Consider the following 16597-nt stretch of genomic DNA (forward strand, 5'->3'; position numbering starts at 1 on the left):
ATCAATAAAGATAAATAAGTTTTTTAACCTCCAAACGTCATGTTTTCTATTTTTTCTAATGTTTTCTAAGTTGTTTAGCGCTACGACGAGTACCGATACTACTAATCGGGGATCAGTTTCGATATTATCTCTCTACAGCAGCAGCGGTTCCCAAACTTGGATCCGCGGACCAACTGGAGTCCGTACTACAGTTTCAGAGGGTCCACAAGAAGAGTCTTTAATTTTTTAAACATTAGTCGTTAACGAATGTTTTTAAACATTAGAATTGGACTATGTTTAAAACATTTTTAGTCTGTAGTTATGCTTTATTATTCGATAATATAGCGTGTTTGCTGATGTCTCTTGTGACATCATAAAGTATCTATGAGGCTGAACTACCTGCTATCAACGAATCGTTCGCGACTGCACTAGTGTACTACAAGAAACGTGGGTCAACTGACCCTTGAAGTTTTATATGAATCCTTAACTACATCAGTCGGCGACCCAACCAAATTGAACGGCCACCTAACTTTGGATCGCGACCCATAGGTTGAAAAACACACTCTTAGAATATCGAAACAGCTTAAAAACTCTATTTTGCAGAGAGCTGCTCCTTCAAAGCCATCTCCATTTCACTTGGGCTTTGAGAAGACACGTGGGCTCCCTTGAAAATTACCTTGCCGTTGACAAGGACAAACAAACGCTCGGGCAAGGCAGAAAAGGCCCGGTCAGCCTCGTTGGTCATATCGTCGACCAGGAATGGAATATCGAGTTTGGCGTCTTCTTGCAAGCCTAGGGCTGCGTTCAGTCGTTCCTCAATGCTCCTATGTACGCACATTGTGTACTTACAGCATGAGAACAGGATGCCAGCGTAAGGGTGAGCCTCTTGCGTGTAAATCATCACAAAGTCGACATCGGCCTTGCGACGCTCAATGATCGCCTTGAATTCGGCCAACTGCAAAACAAGTTTGGCTTAACATCCCGGAACAAGGCCATACCTTTCATCCGCAACTATGTTTTATTGCAAATTTTGACTTCAAAAAAGCAAAACATTCTCACGTTTTGACGCAATTTGCGGCGTTATAATAAAAGTTTCTGTGTAGACATCACAACCAATGGTTTCATTTGCCCTGATACTATATAAGCAACCAGTGGCGAATGGTAAATATAATATAAAAACTATTGAAAAAAGTAGTGCCAACCTGGCAAGCCTGGTCTAGACTATTTCATAGGTTACGTAGGGAATCTTTTCAATTTACACCAATACAGATGATGTCACCGATCAAAAACGAGTAACCCAATTTTGAGGAGGAATATTAACAAAATTCAGATTTACAACAGTCTTTCTCTTAAAAAAGAAAGGTTTATTGAGTGTTGATTTAATTATTGTAATTAATAAGTTTACAAATTTTACATTTAGCCTTCAAAAATGCTACCTACTTCGTATGGGTATTGATATTCTTACTAGAACTAACTACGACCTCCGACCGTTATGCTGTAAAGTAGGCTATTATTTGTTTTCAAAAAAATTGGAAAGTTATCAGCCACTATTTCAAAGAAGCAAAACGTTTCATAGTGTGAAATTAGAAACACTGGTTTACAAAATAAAAGTACTGAATTAAACTAAGTCTTCACAAAAAAATACAGTAAGTCGTTCACAAAATCTGCTTCAATATGGGCTTTGATGTTCTAACTACAACCAACCATTATGCTGCAAACATTATGTTTACAAAACGAAAGTACTGAATTAAACTAAGTCTTACGTGACCGATGAATAAGGGTCATGTGCACGACCCAAAGTAAACCACAAGAGGGCGCTCCCCGTTCTGAAAGTCGAGCAAATGTTTTTTCTCTTGGGTTTCAAGCACCAGCAGTTTCAGGTTGGGGGCTTCCTCGCCCGCTTCAGGACAGTTGTCCACAGAAACTGGCATTGTTAATAACTGCTGTTTAGAAAAAAAACGAATATACGTAGAGGTTAAATTTAAATACCAATTTTACGAAACTAGGTGAAAATGTGAAACAGTTTTGATTACCAGCAACAATAACATATTTTTTTTTTCACGGCGAGTTTTAAAAATTTAGTTTTTTTTTCAATAGTGAGTAAAACATTCCTACACTATTGTGTAGCCTACAGAAATAATCTGGCACTTCAGAAGTCGTACTAACCAAGAATAAAGGACCACATATCATAGTACACCGGGAGCCTTAAAAGGGGCCAATCAAAATCTTACGACCAATCCATGATTTTGTGCAAGCAATTGCAGGCTAGAAAAACAAATAGTGTTTACTATAGGCCTTTTTGCTAATCATAATTGCTCCCTTGCTGTTTCTAGTACAGGGCTATTTAATAAAGGGAAAATGTCCAGATAGTAAAGTTCAAAATTCACTACGATCCGACAAACAAACATATATCAAGACTGGCTTGTTAAATAGCTAAATACGCTTTACGGTTAACATACAACAAACCGTTATATATTCTTTGAAATACTAGAACCATAGTTTGTGCTCAATTTGACCAGGGTGTTGTACATACGAGCGATTGTCGATTCGTCCACGATAGTGTATCCTAATTTCCGGTTTCGCTATGCACGTATAACCCATGTGTTAACATCTGTCTTAAGACAACACTTTCCCTAACAAGAAAACGTCTGTCTTTAGTTTTTGCAGCGCAGCTTTTAAAAATCCCAAAAGCCAGTTAATATCGACACTTTCAACTGTGCATAAGAATATAATACAGACTTTAAGCTAAGAATTAATCCAATCAACATTAACAGGTCTCTATATGATTTTCCCGCTACCGTCTCTACTGACTGAATCACCACAAGGTAAGATATACTTCCAATTGTCTTTCCTTTTTTTCGATGCACAGTTGTAGCTACACTTGACGAAATTGTTAATCACGGAAAATACAAACTAATGAGAAACAGCTTTCGGATAAAAACATTTTACCACAATCTGTTATGAGATTGGTCAGCTTATAATATGGACTGAAAAACAAACCAGATATTTAGCCGATTTAAAAGGATTTGTGCGTAAATATTTACCGCGCACACGCTGCGTTAATACTCTACGCTACGCCATGAGGCAGAGTATTAGCTGACATTAGTCGCCTTTTTACGTCCAAATTTAACCTTTGGAACCACAGAACAGCCAATGAAACAAGTCTACCAAGCCAAAAGGTAGAAAACTACACGACAAGTGACCTGGGCGAACTTGGCGCACCGGAATTGGTTTTGGGCAATATCTCCAAAAGTTGTGACGATATAAAGTTGGAATTTTTACACAGTCTTTGTATTGCCTACACCTTTCCAGCAATCACACTTTTGGCGAAAAATGTGATTATATTATTCAACGTTATTCGCGTTTTTTAGACCTAGAATCTCAACCAAGCAACACATATACCAAACAAAAGCAATCAAAACTTAAAGTGAAACGTTTCCTTACAACTTTTGCGTTTTAAGGTCCTTTGAACTTTTAAGAACAACATAAGAGCTAAAATGCCTGGAAAGAAACAAACATTAATTACCGCCAAATTCCAAAAATCAGGCCAAAATAACGCAAGTTTACTTTATTCCGTTACAAAAACGAATAAATAAGTCTAAGCAAAGTTAACCAAAAAATGCAAAATTGCCAGTCCCCTTAAAATCGCGCTCCAAGCTTCAAGCCGTCCTGTTTATTCAGACTGAAGCCACATACTGCAGCGTTAGTTAGGCGAACCGCTCGCGCGAAACGCTTCGGCGGAGATGGTTCAAATGTGTGAGGAAATGTAGCAGAGGCGTTCGGGTCAAACTTGCCTCGTCACTGTGACAACCTCGTTTGACGGCGCTGGTTTCCCTTGTTTAATCGCTTCTGATGTCGAAAGCAATCCGTCAGCGCGGGGGTAGCAGGTCGTGAGTTTGTTGTTGCGAGTTGACGGTTTGACGCGAACAAAGTTTGCAAAAACTGCGGTAACGCCGAATAACCCTTTCAGGCAGTGTTGTAAACACTTAAGTCAATGACTTCACTCGAGTGTACCAAAATTACTGTTTTCAAACGTCTTGATTTGAGTCCTTTGGGCGAAATGGCTTGACTTGAGATGAGTTGAGTTTTTTGGACAAATGGCTTGACTTGAGTTAAGTTTTTTGGATAAATGACTTGACTGAAGTGCACTTAAGTCACTGATTTCAAATGACTTTACTCGACTGAAGTCTTTTGAAAAATGACTTGACTTTAGTCGTTTGGAGAAATGACTTGACTTGACTTAAGTCTTTTGGGCAAAATGGCTTGACTTGACTTGACTTAAGTCTTTTGAAAAAATGACTTGACTTGACTTGAGTTAAGTATTTTGGACAAATTACTTGGGTTGAAATAAAGTGATGTTTTATTTTTATTTAACACAACATTTTTTTGTAAAATTTTTTTTCCAATGTAAATACGGAAATTTTTTGGCGGTGCCACTTACTCTTGATGCCCTAAGCACGTGCTTATTTTGCCTAAATATTAATTCAACGCTGCCTGGCGAAAGATCTACAAGCATGACCCTAGTGATAACCCCGTAAAAACGCATTGTTAGTGCTATACACTAGTGATACACGGGTCCATGCGATTTTTGTACACTCTACTGACCTTATATCAATTCCAAACCGTTTTGTCTCTGATAAAATTAAACACTTATAGTGTCCCGCCGGGTGGTTTAATTTGTGGTGAGTTCAAAAACTAAAATCATTACAATATAGCAGACAAAGAAAAATACAAAAGTTTCGATTCCACAAAACAATAATAGCAAAACCATTGTATTTAATGCAGAGAACGGCAAGGTAAATACAAGTGTATTTTTACACTGATGATGGCACGAGGTATTGCCAAAACGTTTGTAAACAGCAAAATGTAGATTTTATTGAATATATTGGCTTTAGTATTGTCATTGAAATTACTTCGGTCTTGCTATTTGTAACAAATAAAAGTTTTTTTTTAAATCATTAAATTAAGAATCTTGCGAGACCAGTTCTCAAGTGTTACTTACTGCATTTTTATCAGATAAGGTTAATCTGCGATAGTTCTGGTGTAACTGCATTTATTATGCTAAATCAAAATAACTATAAGATGAGTTTGACGCGAAAATTGCATTTTTATTTTCGTTAAACTTTTAAAAGGCGAATAATCTCGATAAAAATATCTTAGGAAAAAATCAGAGTAATATGAAATGACATATACAGTAGTTGAAATACGGTGAAACAACAGTTTATTCATGAGATAACTTTAAAAATAACAGTTTATTATAGTCTTATTGTACATGCTTTACTGGTGGATATGTTTGATTGGAAAATTAGCAATATTAAGGATCTACAATTTCTTATAGAAAGAGGCGCATTTTATAAAGTATAATGCTTGACAGTTGTAGGCTGCATGGAAAAATTTGTGTTGAATTTTATTACCTTGGTACAAATTAGGGAAATAAATAGGACTTTTAACAAAAACTTGTAGTGAACTTTATAAAATTGAGGTTCAATTTAATTTTTGCATTAATTTCAGGATTTTTGAGGTCAATTTAGTACTAAACTCCCCCAAAACATTTCAACTCAAGTATTTCTTCATCAGGAAAATATGGCTCGGCGTGACAAAATTTACTCCGTTGGCCATAATTTGGAAGGCTTTTACTACACGGCGAAAATCATTTCTTAAATCAAATTAAACTTCAGTGTTATGTTGCTCTACGTATTATGGTCGGGATTTATTTAGGCGTGATGTCACAAATCATGGAATGGCGAATTGAAAATGGAAATGACGTTTCCCCAGCAATGCATCATTGACAAGTTCTAAAAGACTTTAGTATCACCTGGTTTTAGTAAATGTTTGCATAACAATACAATAATATATGACAATAAGGTTCATTGCACATGAAAGTTTAAAATATTTGCGCATTTGGAAAACCATGCTGCATAAAACACACTGGCCACAAGAAAAAGACACATTTTTTCAATTTCCAAACAATTTGGCACAAACTTGTTTTTCAATAAAAATGAGTTATGGTATATAAGAAATTTAAAAAAGCTTTGCTACAAATCAAAATTTTTTCGGACTCTAATCGAAATTATTAGTAAACTGTTTCAGATTTTTACCTGTTTCAATAAATAGTCGTAACTTTTTAAAACAAAAAATACAAGACAAAATGAAAACGAAACTAAGTACTTTGTCGAATTTTTTCCTGTCTATGTTAAACAAAATAGTACACAAATACTTTGTTCACAAAAGTATTTTAAAAAGTTGTTTTTTCACATGAAAATCAGTTTTTAACACTGATGGTAACGTGATTAAGGTAATAAACCAAAAATTGCATGAATTCTCTATAATACATAATAGTTTTGCAGAATAATATTCATGCCTGCCTTAATATTTTATGTACAGTAAGTTCGATGAAATTTGCCAAAATCCGCCGTATGGTCAATTGTAAAATGTAAAAACAAACATTTTTTTACAACCCGAGCCAGTTTTTCATCTGCTTTTCAACTGTGAGTCGCGCCTGGGTGAGAATGGGTGAGTCCTTGGGTGAAGCGGGGTACATAATCGCGCAATGGGCGTGATCGGGTACCGGCAGGGATACGATCCCAGTACCCTTGGAACTCGTCGCCTTTTCCATGTTGATTACATCGCCGACGAAAGGCCTGTGAAAAACGAATACTTAAAGGTGGTAACTAACTGGTTTTAAAACGTCATTCTGATATTCCATTAAAAGCGGCAAAAACACGTTTGTACTTTAATAGTCTCGCGTGACCAACAACTGCAGAAAAAGGATCGGAGCCGATACCCGATGTCAAATGGTATTATCGGTTTTACCCCGCTGTCCAATATATCGTTAATTTACTATTTTGTTACAAAAGTAACACCCGACATTTGAAGTTAAACAAGTTCGGCTATCTGACATGACACCAATTATTTATTGAAAAGCGTGAAATTGAACGTTCAAAGTTGTTATTTAGGCCACTATGCGTTAGAAAGCCTATAGTATTATTTTAATTTATATTTACTATATTGGAAAATTGAACTATTAATTAAGGAAAGCAGTCGCATCGGCTCCCAAACGATCCGTAAATGATTGTTATCGAACCGGTATCGACATCATTCTAGTATCAGACGACACCGTTAGAAAAATATTTTCCGAGGAAAATCTGTCAAACCATTTTTACACAGGGATGTTGAGTATCATTCTGCAACATGACAACTACACTGCTTTTAAAAATGAAAAAAAATATTATTATTATTGGTCGACACTTTTATAACAATAATTTTTCAAATTTTTTTTTTTTTTATTTTAAGTGCCGTCTGATACTAGGATATAGGTGCCGAACCGATATCAAATTGATATAGAAATTAGAGTCATGGTTTGCGTTCCAAAGCAGCGATTAAACCTTGAAAAGTATATAGGTAGATAAATAACTGGAGGTAACTAAACTTTAATTTCACTTATTTCCTTGTGTGAGCATAGTAATAACGTCATTAAGTATCGGACCAAAAGCGCGACACTTTTTTTCCAAAATTTCAGGTATCGTTATCACAATGAAATGTATTGGACGTCCCTAGAGTAACTGTGCAGCCTCTGCTGACCTGAACCTCAACTATACACAACTTTAAAAAAATAAACAATAATGCAGCGTCAATTGATCAAATCTTACCTGAAACTCAACTAAACATAAAATTAACCAAGAAAAATTAAAAAAACAAAAAAAATGTAGCATAAAATGAACAAGTTTTACCTGAATCTCAACTTATTATCTCCCAGCTCGCTTTTCTCCACGTAAGACACATTAGACCACGGATCGATTCCACCGTTGTACAACGTCACGTTGCTCACCTCGTACGCCACCTAACGGTAACACATTTTTATGAAATAATTTCAAGGACATTTTTTAAATATGTATTCAACGTCATACTAAAAGGTTGAAAAATGGTTTTGAAACGAATTATCTAAACACAGAGCTTATTAAGCTGGACATTTTCGAAACACTGAACTTAAGCTGGAAACTTTTGGAGAAAATGTATAACTTTTTAAAGCGCAGAATTGGCGTTTTTTTAAGTATAATTCGAAAACAACACAGTATAAATAATAATAATTATTCAAAATAATACCAAAAAGACTTTTCTAAGACAATTTATAGCCTTTCGAAGACCAAAAAGTGGATAACTAGACGTTTTTAGAAAAAAAAATCGCCAAACTAGAAATACCATGTTCACAAAATAACAAAACGTTGAAAAAATGGTTTTACAAAGGCGGTTTCTAAACACATAACTTAAGCTGGCAAAACAAACTTCAAGACGTGAAAACAACATAGGGTTTTTAATAAGTAAATCAATAAAGACTTATTTGAAAAGCGTTTTTTTTTGAAGACTTTTCAATACGCAAATGAATTAAAAGATTTATTAAAGATAAAATAAACCCTGACCTGTCGGCCTCCGTACATCTCATTGGATCTGCGCACGGCCTCGCTGACCCGGATTGGCTCGATGCCAAAGGCGCGCTTGCACTGGTCCAAGGAGAACTGAAGGTCAAAGCCGAGGAAGGGCTGGTGTTTCGAGTCTGTCGTCTGATACCAACCGAACTCGGCGCATGTTTGGTAAACCCACGCTCTCCCGCCCACACCAGATGACCACTTGGTGTCGCTGAGCTCTTTGATGTACCTGCGGTTGTGACGTCATAGTGAGGCCAATGCGAGTTTTGAATTTGAACGGAAGCGTTTTGTGGTTCATTAGGACTTTGTAAAGGAAAGTTTTAGAAAAACTGCAAATCGTATGTTTGAAACGCGCTACCAAAACAGTTTTAATCCTGATAAATAGGAACGAGGGACAATTGCGTTCCATAGAATGTGGTATAAATGCAATTCGCGGATTTTTCACCTTTTTGTTTCCGTGAACCCCTATGTCTGGTATTATACACTTAATGCCCAACTAAGGAAATTAACACTTGCAAATATACCTTTAAAACAAAATAAAGTATAACCTATTTTGCAAGCCATATTAGTATCAAATTATCGGTAATGAATTTGGCTGTATTATCTTTGGTACCAAATAACAGATTGGACACATAACGCATTGTGATACTACGGACACTTCGGTAATAATTTTTCGGGGGCGCGCTTGCAAAAATACACCCATGTTGGACGGGTTGATTTTATGTATGCCTACACTGGTGTTTTAGCATTACTTGAACTACCCCTGAAAAGCAAAAGGACAACCCCTCAGTGGATTGCTAAATAGCTCAATTATTTTAGTTATATAAATGGCTCAGAAACAGTCTGCAGAGACGCAGCCGGGACTAGGGCTAGGGATATTTTTAACGGACTACGCAGCCCTGTTGAAAGCATTGCCCCTCACTTATGTTGTGTTGGCATTCACTTCGACACGAAGTAATATCAAATAGGTATATCAGACAGAATTACTTACTGCAAAACTGAATATTATTAAATATCCTAATAGTTTGCTCAGCGACCAATTAATTGGTACTGTGACCCATGTTAATGTCGCTGCATCCGAATGACTTATTATAACTCACTATAGTTTACTTAAAATCCAAAGTGTGGTAATTTGCATTTAACGACGACACTTAAATTGGGACAGTTAATTTACCTCGTTGTTGTTTACTAAAAAATCAGTGCGGCAATTTTCACGGCTTACTCGTTATAACTGGGATCCATGCAGAAGACTTTTGCGTCGTCCAGAAGAATGGAGTTGATCACCGCGTACCTGTCAATAGGCGTTCCTATCGAACTGTTGTCCATGATGGCACACACGTCGCTTATGGTGAGGGGTGCAGTACCACCCTCGAAAGCTCTAAGGGGAAAAATCGCTTGGGTGAAGAGATTACTGTGTATTGATAAGGAATTGAAAAGCCAAAAAGGCCGGGTATATCGACATCATTATGACGTTTTGATACGAACTTTCACAATCTCCAGTTAGTGCCAATGTCAGTAACTGAAGATGATACACGTTAGTAGAGAAACGTCTTAATCAAGATCGAGACAAACTAAATTTCTTAACGATAAAAGCAACTTTTGGCCAAAAAAACGTGAAAAAAACAACCCCACAATTGAAGACCTAAAGAGGGTAGACTTCTAACCCCCTAGAATTGCATCTAAAGATTGAAAGTTCTACGATTTTAAACTTTTTGTAAAAAACAAAATCGTTCCGAGAAAAAACAAAAAAAACGAAATAATTTTGGCAAATATAGGATATGTCACGAAAATAAACTTTCAGCCTATATAATACTTCCTCTTACCTGTTGTCTCTGTTGTACTGGACAACACCCATCACATTGCCAGCGAGTGACTCCTGGAAGTAAGCGTTGTCCGAACCGTTGGGATCCAGTCGCTTACAAAGACGGAAGCGTATGAAGAGATGGTCGCGTCCGTAGTCGGAACTGAGGTTGTCCGCAACTGAGTCCGCAGCTTTCCGCAAATTGTCCGCGCAAGTCGGGCTTCCGAGTTTGTGCAAAGAGTTCTCAGCCACCTCCAAATAACCTGTAGGGCAGGGGTTCTTAAACTTTTTTCACCGGACCCCTAATTTTTTTTTTGCCTTGCGTTGACGACGTATTTGGGAAAAAAATTAAAAAATGACATCATAAATTGACGTCACAATACAAATTGACTTCAGCAATCTGCTGATTTCGGTCAAAAAATATGAAGGTGAAATGGAGTCTAAATACTTCGTTTTATCTTTAATTAAACTGTTTTCTATGACTAATTAATTACTTCTTAAATATACACTAATATTTCAATTAAGCCTTTATGGCCCCTTAAAACTAGTTCACGGACCCTTAAGGAGACCATCGACCCCAGTCTAAAAAACCCTACTGTAGGGGAGTGGAAGTCGAACGTGTTAATCTGCACATCAGGCCTGGAATACTCAAAACGCATTATTCCTATAAGATTAAGTATAGCGGCACAAATGAAACTAAATTTAGTAAATCTATCTTTTTTAAATTGGTCTGTAGCCCACTCAAAATGAAATTTCTGAGATAATGCAACAATCGCGACCAAGTTTGTGCAGAGTTCTCCGCCACCTCCAAATAACCTGTAGGGGAATGGGAGTCCAACGTGTCAACCTGCACATTTGGCAAGCAGGACAATGTTATTTAGGGCCATACCAAGATAAACAAATCTTTAAAGAACCGGTGCTGCCACTGGAGGCCAGAGTTAAAGTGCGCATTGCCAGAAGGTTAACATTTTTACCACTTTGGCGTGAGTAAAGTGTTGATACAAATGTCCCACACAAAAACGTTTTAGACAAGAAAAAAATGACGTTATACCACCTTCAGTGATCAGTAAAGGCCATCTTTAAGTAAGTAGAAATATACTTACTATAAGTTTACGCGATCTATAATAGACCAACATTATAGACTAAATTGAATCAAAATGACGTCCAAACGTACCGGTGAAGTCGACGACCGCGTGCAAAGGAGCACTCGCTGAAACCGCCCCTGCCACTAGGTGGGGATATTTAAGACGAGCCCATATCGACAAAGCACCTGTGATAAAAAAAAAAACTGAGTTAGACCCAATTAAATTGTTTTTAATATATCGGAAAACAAAATTCTGATATAATTAGGGCTGTATCGGAAAAATAAATGAATAAAATTATAATAAATAAAAAAAGGGATTAATTGTCTTGCAAGTAATTCGATTTAGCTTTACTGAATTAGCTAGCTTCAATCAGTGATTATTATCATTAACATCAGTTTTTGGATTTTTCTCGGAACACGTAGGTTTAATGCATTATAATTTATAATAAAACAAAAAAACGAAAATCCGTTTCGATCGCCGGGCCAACGGTAGATGACCAATTTAAGTGAAAAAGTTTCTGAAAAAATCCTTTACAACAGTTACGTACTATCTCAACTTGTTATGTCCGATACTTGACATTTTGGACAAAAAAATCGCGATCCAGTCCGATCCAATACCGACAGCGTCATTAGGATACTCGAACAAACAAAACTGATAAATTGAAACGTTCAAAGATAATTTTCTAAGGTATACGTCAAATTTGCTTTAGCGTCAAGAAGCGTAGTTACTGTCAATTGTTCACCAACCACAGTTCAATTTACCTTTTCAAGCGTTGGATTGCAAATCAAGGCAGAAATACCTATAATAATTTATGTAATCTTTGTATATGGCTGTATTTGTCTAATTCTAAATAGAGGAATCAGGTGGCACTGTATAAAGACAAATTGTATTTGATTCTCGACTAGCTTTCGCACCACCGTGCTTCATCAGGTCAAAGTGTAAATGAAAACAATTAAAATGCACGTAAAAGCACAAGCGCAAGTAAAAGGCTATAAGAATGGTGACGTCTAACATATCCACAGGCACATGCTCGCAAAAGCGTGTTACTGACGCAAAAACAATTATGCTACGAGGCCTGCGCTTCAAGGTACGTTGAGTGTAGTACAGCCTGCTACGAGGTGTAATGTGACACGTCACACCGTTTTTGCGTCAGTAACACAAAGCCAAAAAAAGGTCGAGTAGATCAATCAAGATGCTGTCGATCTAATTGGCCTTTTTGGCTTTGCAATTTATTATCAAGAAAGATTCAACCGTTTCAAGCATACACTGAAAAAAAAATAGCTTACCCGAATAAGATCCACCAAAGACGAACCACTTTCGTCCCTGCAACTTGTGCACTGCTGTCATGTTGCTGATGAAGTTTGCAACGTCGGCAAGCGCTTGCTCGCTGCTCAAGAAGGCCAGGCTCGACACGCTGACGTCACTGCAACGTCATCAAGAAGTGACGTAACGATAACGCGAGAAAATTGCCTCGTGTAAGGTTTTGCGTAACGATAACCATTTTTGTGTACTGATTAATTGTTTTAAGCACATTGAGATTAGGGATGTCCAATATTTGGTATTTTAAGCTAAAATTATCTCTGCATTAGATCGCAAACCGTCGCTAAAATTTCTAGATCAACCTGGTATCGGATCGGCACCGATAGCAGCATATTATCGTTCATCCCTAACAGAGGTAATTTGTTTCGATTCGTTTAAAAATGTGCTGTTTTTGTAACTCAACGTTTTTTGTGATTAAGCAAAAAAAAAAAAACAGAACTTAAGCGTGATAAAAAATGTGGTAAAAATCAGCGCAATGTTGAATAAATGGAAGTTAGGAACGTACGATACTTGACATTTTATTCCGATACCCGATATCGTGGACACAAAGTATCGCGATCCGATACCAAATGACGTCATTACTATGCTTAAATAAGCAAAACATTGACTACAAATATTTTATATCAGATTTTAGCTATAAAACCTAATATTGGAAAGCATCGCGATCCTAACCGAAACCAAATGACGTCATTATTATCCTCAAAAAATAATAATCAACAAAAAAAAAATGATGAAATTGAAACGTTTGAGGTCAATTTTTTTCCAGACTATTGGACATATTTCACATGACTCTAAACCAGGGGTTCTCAAATTTTTTCTCATAAAGGGGCGGATGAATGTAAGGCCTGAACAACGCGGGCCAGATAACTGTTAGGAATTACAGTACAAAAAAATGGTCGACCTTTATTAACTTAATTATATTAAAAGAAAAAAATATAAATAACTATGCAATAACAACTGTAGTGGGCCTTACTAAATTGTTACTAAAAAATGGCCCGCTGGCGCTAGTTTTCTGACCCCTCATATAAATATGCTGCGGGCCGGATTAATTGACCCAGGGGGTTGGATCTGGCCCGCGGGTCGTAGTATGGTGACCCATGATCTAAACACACGAAAACCTATTTACCTTGTTGGATGGCTTTTGCCGTAGAATCTGTGCTCGATCATAAAGCACAAAGCCTTGACCTGCTTTGCCATCACGATCCAGTGACCTTCGCTCATCCAGATCGGATTCGCTGGTCCCTCTCCTCCGATTTGGAGGAACACGGGACCGTCGGATGAGGCGTACGCGTCGGACATGAAGTAGCGCTACAGCGATAAAAAGTTGGTTTTATTTAGAGATTTGTTTAAGATTTTATCAAAATACTTTGTTTTGTTATTCACATAAAAAAACAGAAACAAACGTTGCTTTTGTGATTTAGTTAAAAAGTTTGCAGTTTGAAAATAATTTTTTCTAGTAGCCAGAGGGTCACAAAAAAAACCCTACCAAATATTTCAGAACTAGACGCATTTGCCACTAAAAATAGAATTAACAAGGTCAATATGACATAATAACATAAATTTTAATAATATAACTTAAATTTTATTAAAATAATTCATTTGCCGAAAATAGCCTCAAAGGACATTTGTTCTTCCTTAGAAAGCGACCTCAGTTTACCCCAACAACAAAATAGCATCAATTACCACCTAACAGTGTTGTAAATAAGGTCATTTCTAAATGACTTGAGCCCCAGGCCCAGTCTAGTCATTTGTAAAAAATAAGTCTGCAGGCCTTTTCCACAAATAACAAGTCAAGTCATAAGTAGAGCTTGTCAATCCCAAATCAAGTCCTTGTCATAAAATTAAATGTTAAACTTTATTAAAATGGGTAAAATCGTCCGATTACGAGCAATAGCTTAATCGCAACATATAGCAAGCAAACTGTTGTACGTGCAAAACTTGAGATAAATAAACCAATTTTACAAAAATAATGGTAAATGAAAGCACTTTAACTCAAGTCATTTGGTCCTAAAGATGTAAGACAAGTCAATTCATTTGTCTAAAAAACTTAATTCAAGTCAAGTCATAATCAAAGTATTCTTTCGAATAACAAAATCTGCCTGAATCCGAATGGTGAAAACAAACGATTCTGGTTGCACATCAATGATAAAGATTAAACTAAGTATAGAACTTAGCAAACCGAAAATCAGTTTGTTTGTTTGTATGTAATAAAAAGATAAATATATTTCGCTATCAAGCATCTTCAGTATCTAAAAACATAACACAACATAAGACAAGAATACGCTAATAAAAACCTAAACCAACTGTTCTAGGCAAGTGGTGCACTACGCAAGCCGCAACTGCTGCAACTAAATGACGATGCAATCAGTAAAGTGACGTAAAAAGTGCACTTAAGTCAAGCCGCAATTGACTCAAGTCATTCCAACACTGCCATTAAAATGCCCTGTACGTTCATATAAGTTTACCTGGTTCCAGACTCTGTAGTCGGTGTAATGGAAATTATCAAGCCTCTGTTCGATCCAGTGATCTTGCTTGGGATCCTGGCTCAACATTTGTTCGTGCATTTGCTTGATTCGAACCTGATTCAGAAAAGTCAGGCCTTGACAGCGCTGGAGACACAGTAAGGCCACACACAGCAACGCTACTGAACAAGTCGCACTCATTTTGAAGCTGCGACTGTTTTTTTTTAGCTTTTTTTACTTCAAACTTAGTTTCTGGAATACAAAAAGGCAAATTATACACGCTGAAAAAATGAAACATCAGATTTAAAAGAAAAAAAGATTTTTTTAAGCAAAATAACGCTTATATAGATTGTAATAAAAATTCTTGATTCAATACAATGTAGTTAGGTTAGTGGTGTTCTAGTGATTGATAATAAAATGAACGGCACCGAATAACATTATTTGGGACAAGATTAGCAATCGAGAAATTAAATGAAACGGATGAGAGGAGGCAATTAAGTAAGCAAACACACGGCTTAATGTTCACTATTGAATCACATGTAAATAAATCTAGTTTTAATTTTTATGCAAAAATTCGAACTATAAACCAGCACGTTCTACAATAAAATAAAAATAAACTTTAGGACACGAAAAATCACAATAGATTTTCATAGCGCATTACGTTTAAATAATAATCACGGTTATGGCAAGAAAAAAAAAACAAGTTGTGAAAAGCATGGTAAATGCGACAATAGTATAAAGCAATCCAAATACCACCAATAATAATTATAATTTATCTACAATAACACTGGTTAAACATGATATACAGCAAAATTGTCTTGTACACCGCATTCGCATAATAATCGTTAACCACGTGAATAAGTTAAACATCTTATATTAATGTTGTAACTATAACGACAGTAACATAGAAGATTAAGCGACATTGCAATTGAACAGAAATACAATCAATAAGCTAAAAACATATGCTTAGTATAAAGATATTAACGATAAAACAGTTAAAATTTTCTTTTAATGCGTTTAACCTAATGACAATCAGCCAAAAACACAGTAAACAACTTTAAACGCACAAAACAAAAACGAAAATGCCAACTTTCTGCTGTTGGAGTCATAAAAATCTACTCACATGACAGAAAACAGCTTTCAGCAAACCAAAAAAAGCTTAACTGTGAAAAATCGACAATTCGTACCAATCAACACTGGGTGTGGTGACGTCATATTGCACGTGATTGTGTGGCGAACAATGGTCGTAAAGTAGGAAGCGACAAAGCGACGAATTGTTTACCTTCGCCTAATGAGGGACGATTGCATTTATTAGTGTGCGGATAAAGTAAAAATATCGAATCTCTAATGACGTAACAATGTTGTAAGTGCTGTCGAGTGTGACATCATAGCGAGAATTTTTTTACAAAACTGAAAATTTTACAAAAGGCTTTGGGGTGTTAAAATAAGAGAAACGAGTAATTTAAATAAGTGACAAATAAAACACATTTTATGCATAACAATTATGAAAGTAGAGACTATTTTTTA

General features: G+C 36.3%; 2 protein-coding genes across 2 annotated transcripts; both read right to left on the reverse strand.

Annotated features, from left to right (window-relative positions):
- Positions 1-571: 571 nt before the first annotated feature.
- LOC146137379 (thyroxine 5-deiodinase-like) lies at positions 572-1910 on the reverse strand. The gene is made up of 2 exons (XM_083393893.1): positions 1785-1910; positions 572-934 (listed from the first exon to the last, which is right to left on the reverse strand). Exons 1-2 carry the CDS (start codon positions 1908-1910, stop codon positions 572-574), a joined length of 489 nt encoding a protein of 162 aa, XP_083250019.1.
- Positions 1911-6136: 4226 nt separating this feature from the next.
- LOC146137380 (putative serine protease K12H4.7) lies at positions 6137-15318 on the reverse strand. The gene is made up of 9 exons (XM_083393548.1): positions 15074-15318; positions 13735-13916; positions 12575-12711; positions 11378-11473; positions 10226-10466; positions 9625-9780; positions 8397-8631; positions 7710-7819; positions 6137-6620 (listed from the first exon to the last, which is right to left on the reverse strand). The coding sequence occupies exons 1-9, from the start codon at positions 15269-15271 to the stop codon at positions 6431-6433; spliced, it is 1545 nt and encodes a 514-aa protein (XP_083249674.1). The 5' UTR covers positions 15272-15318; the 3' UTR covers positions 6137-6430.
- Positions 15319-16597: the final 1279 nt, after the last annotated feature.

This window comes from Ascidiella aspersa, chromosome 7 (genome assembly GCF_963924565.1).
Source record: "Ascidiella aspersa chromosome 7, kaAscAspe10.2, whole genome shotgun sequence".
NCBI classification, from domain to species: Eukaryota; Metazoa; Chordata; class Ascidiacea; order Phlebobranchia; family Ascidiidae; genus Ascidiella; species Ascidiella aspersa.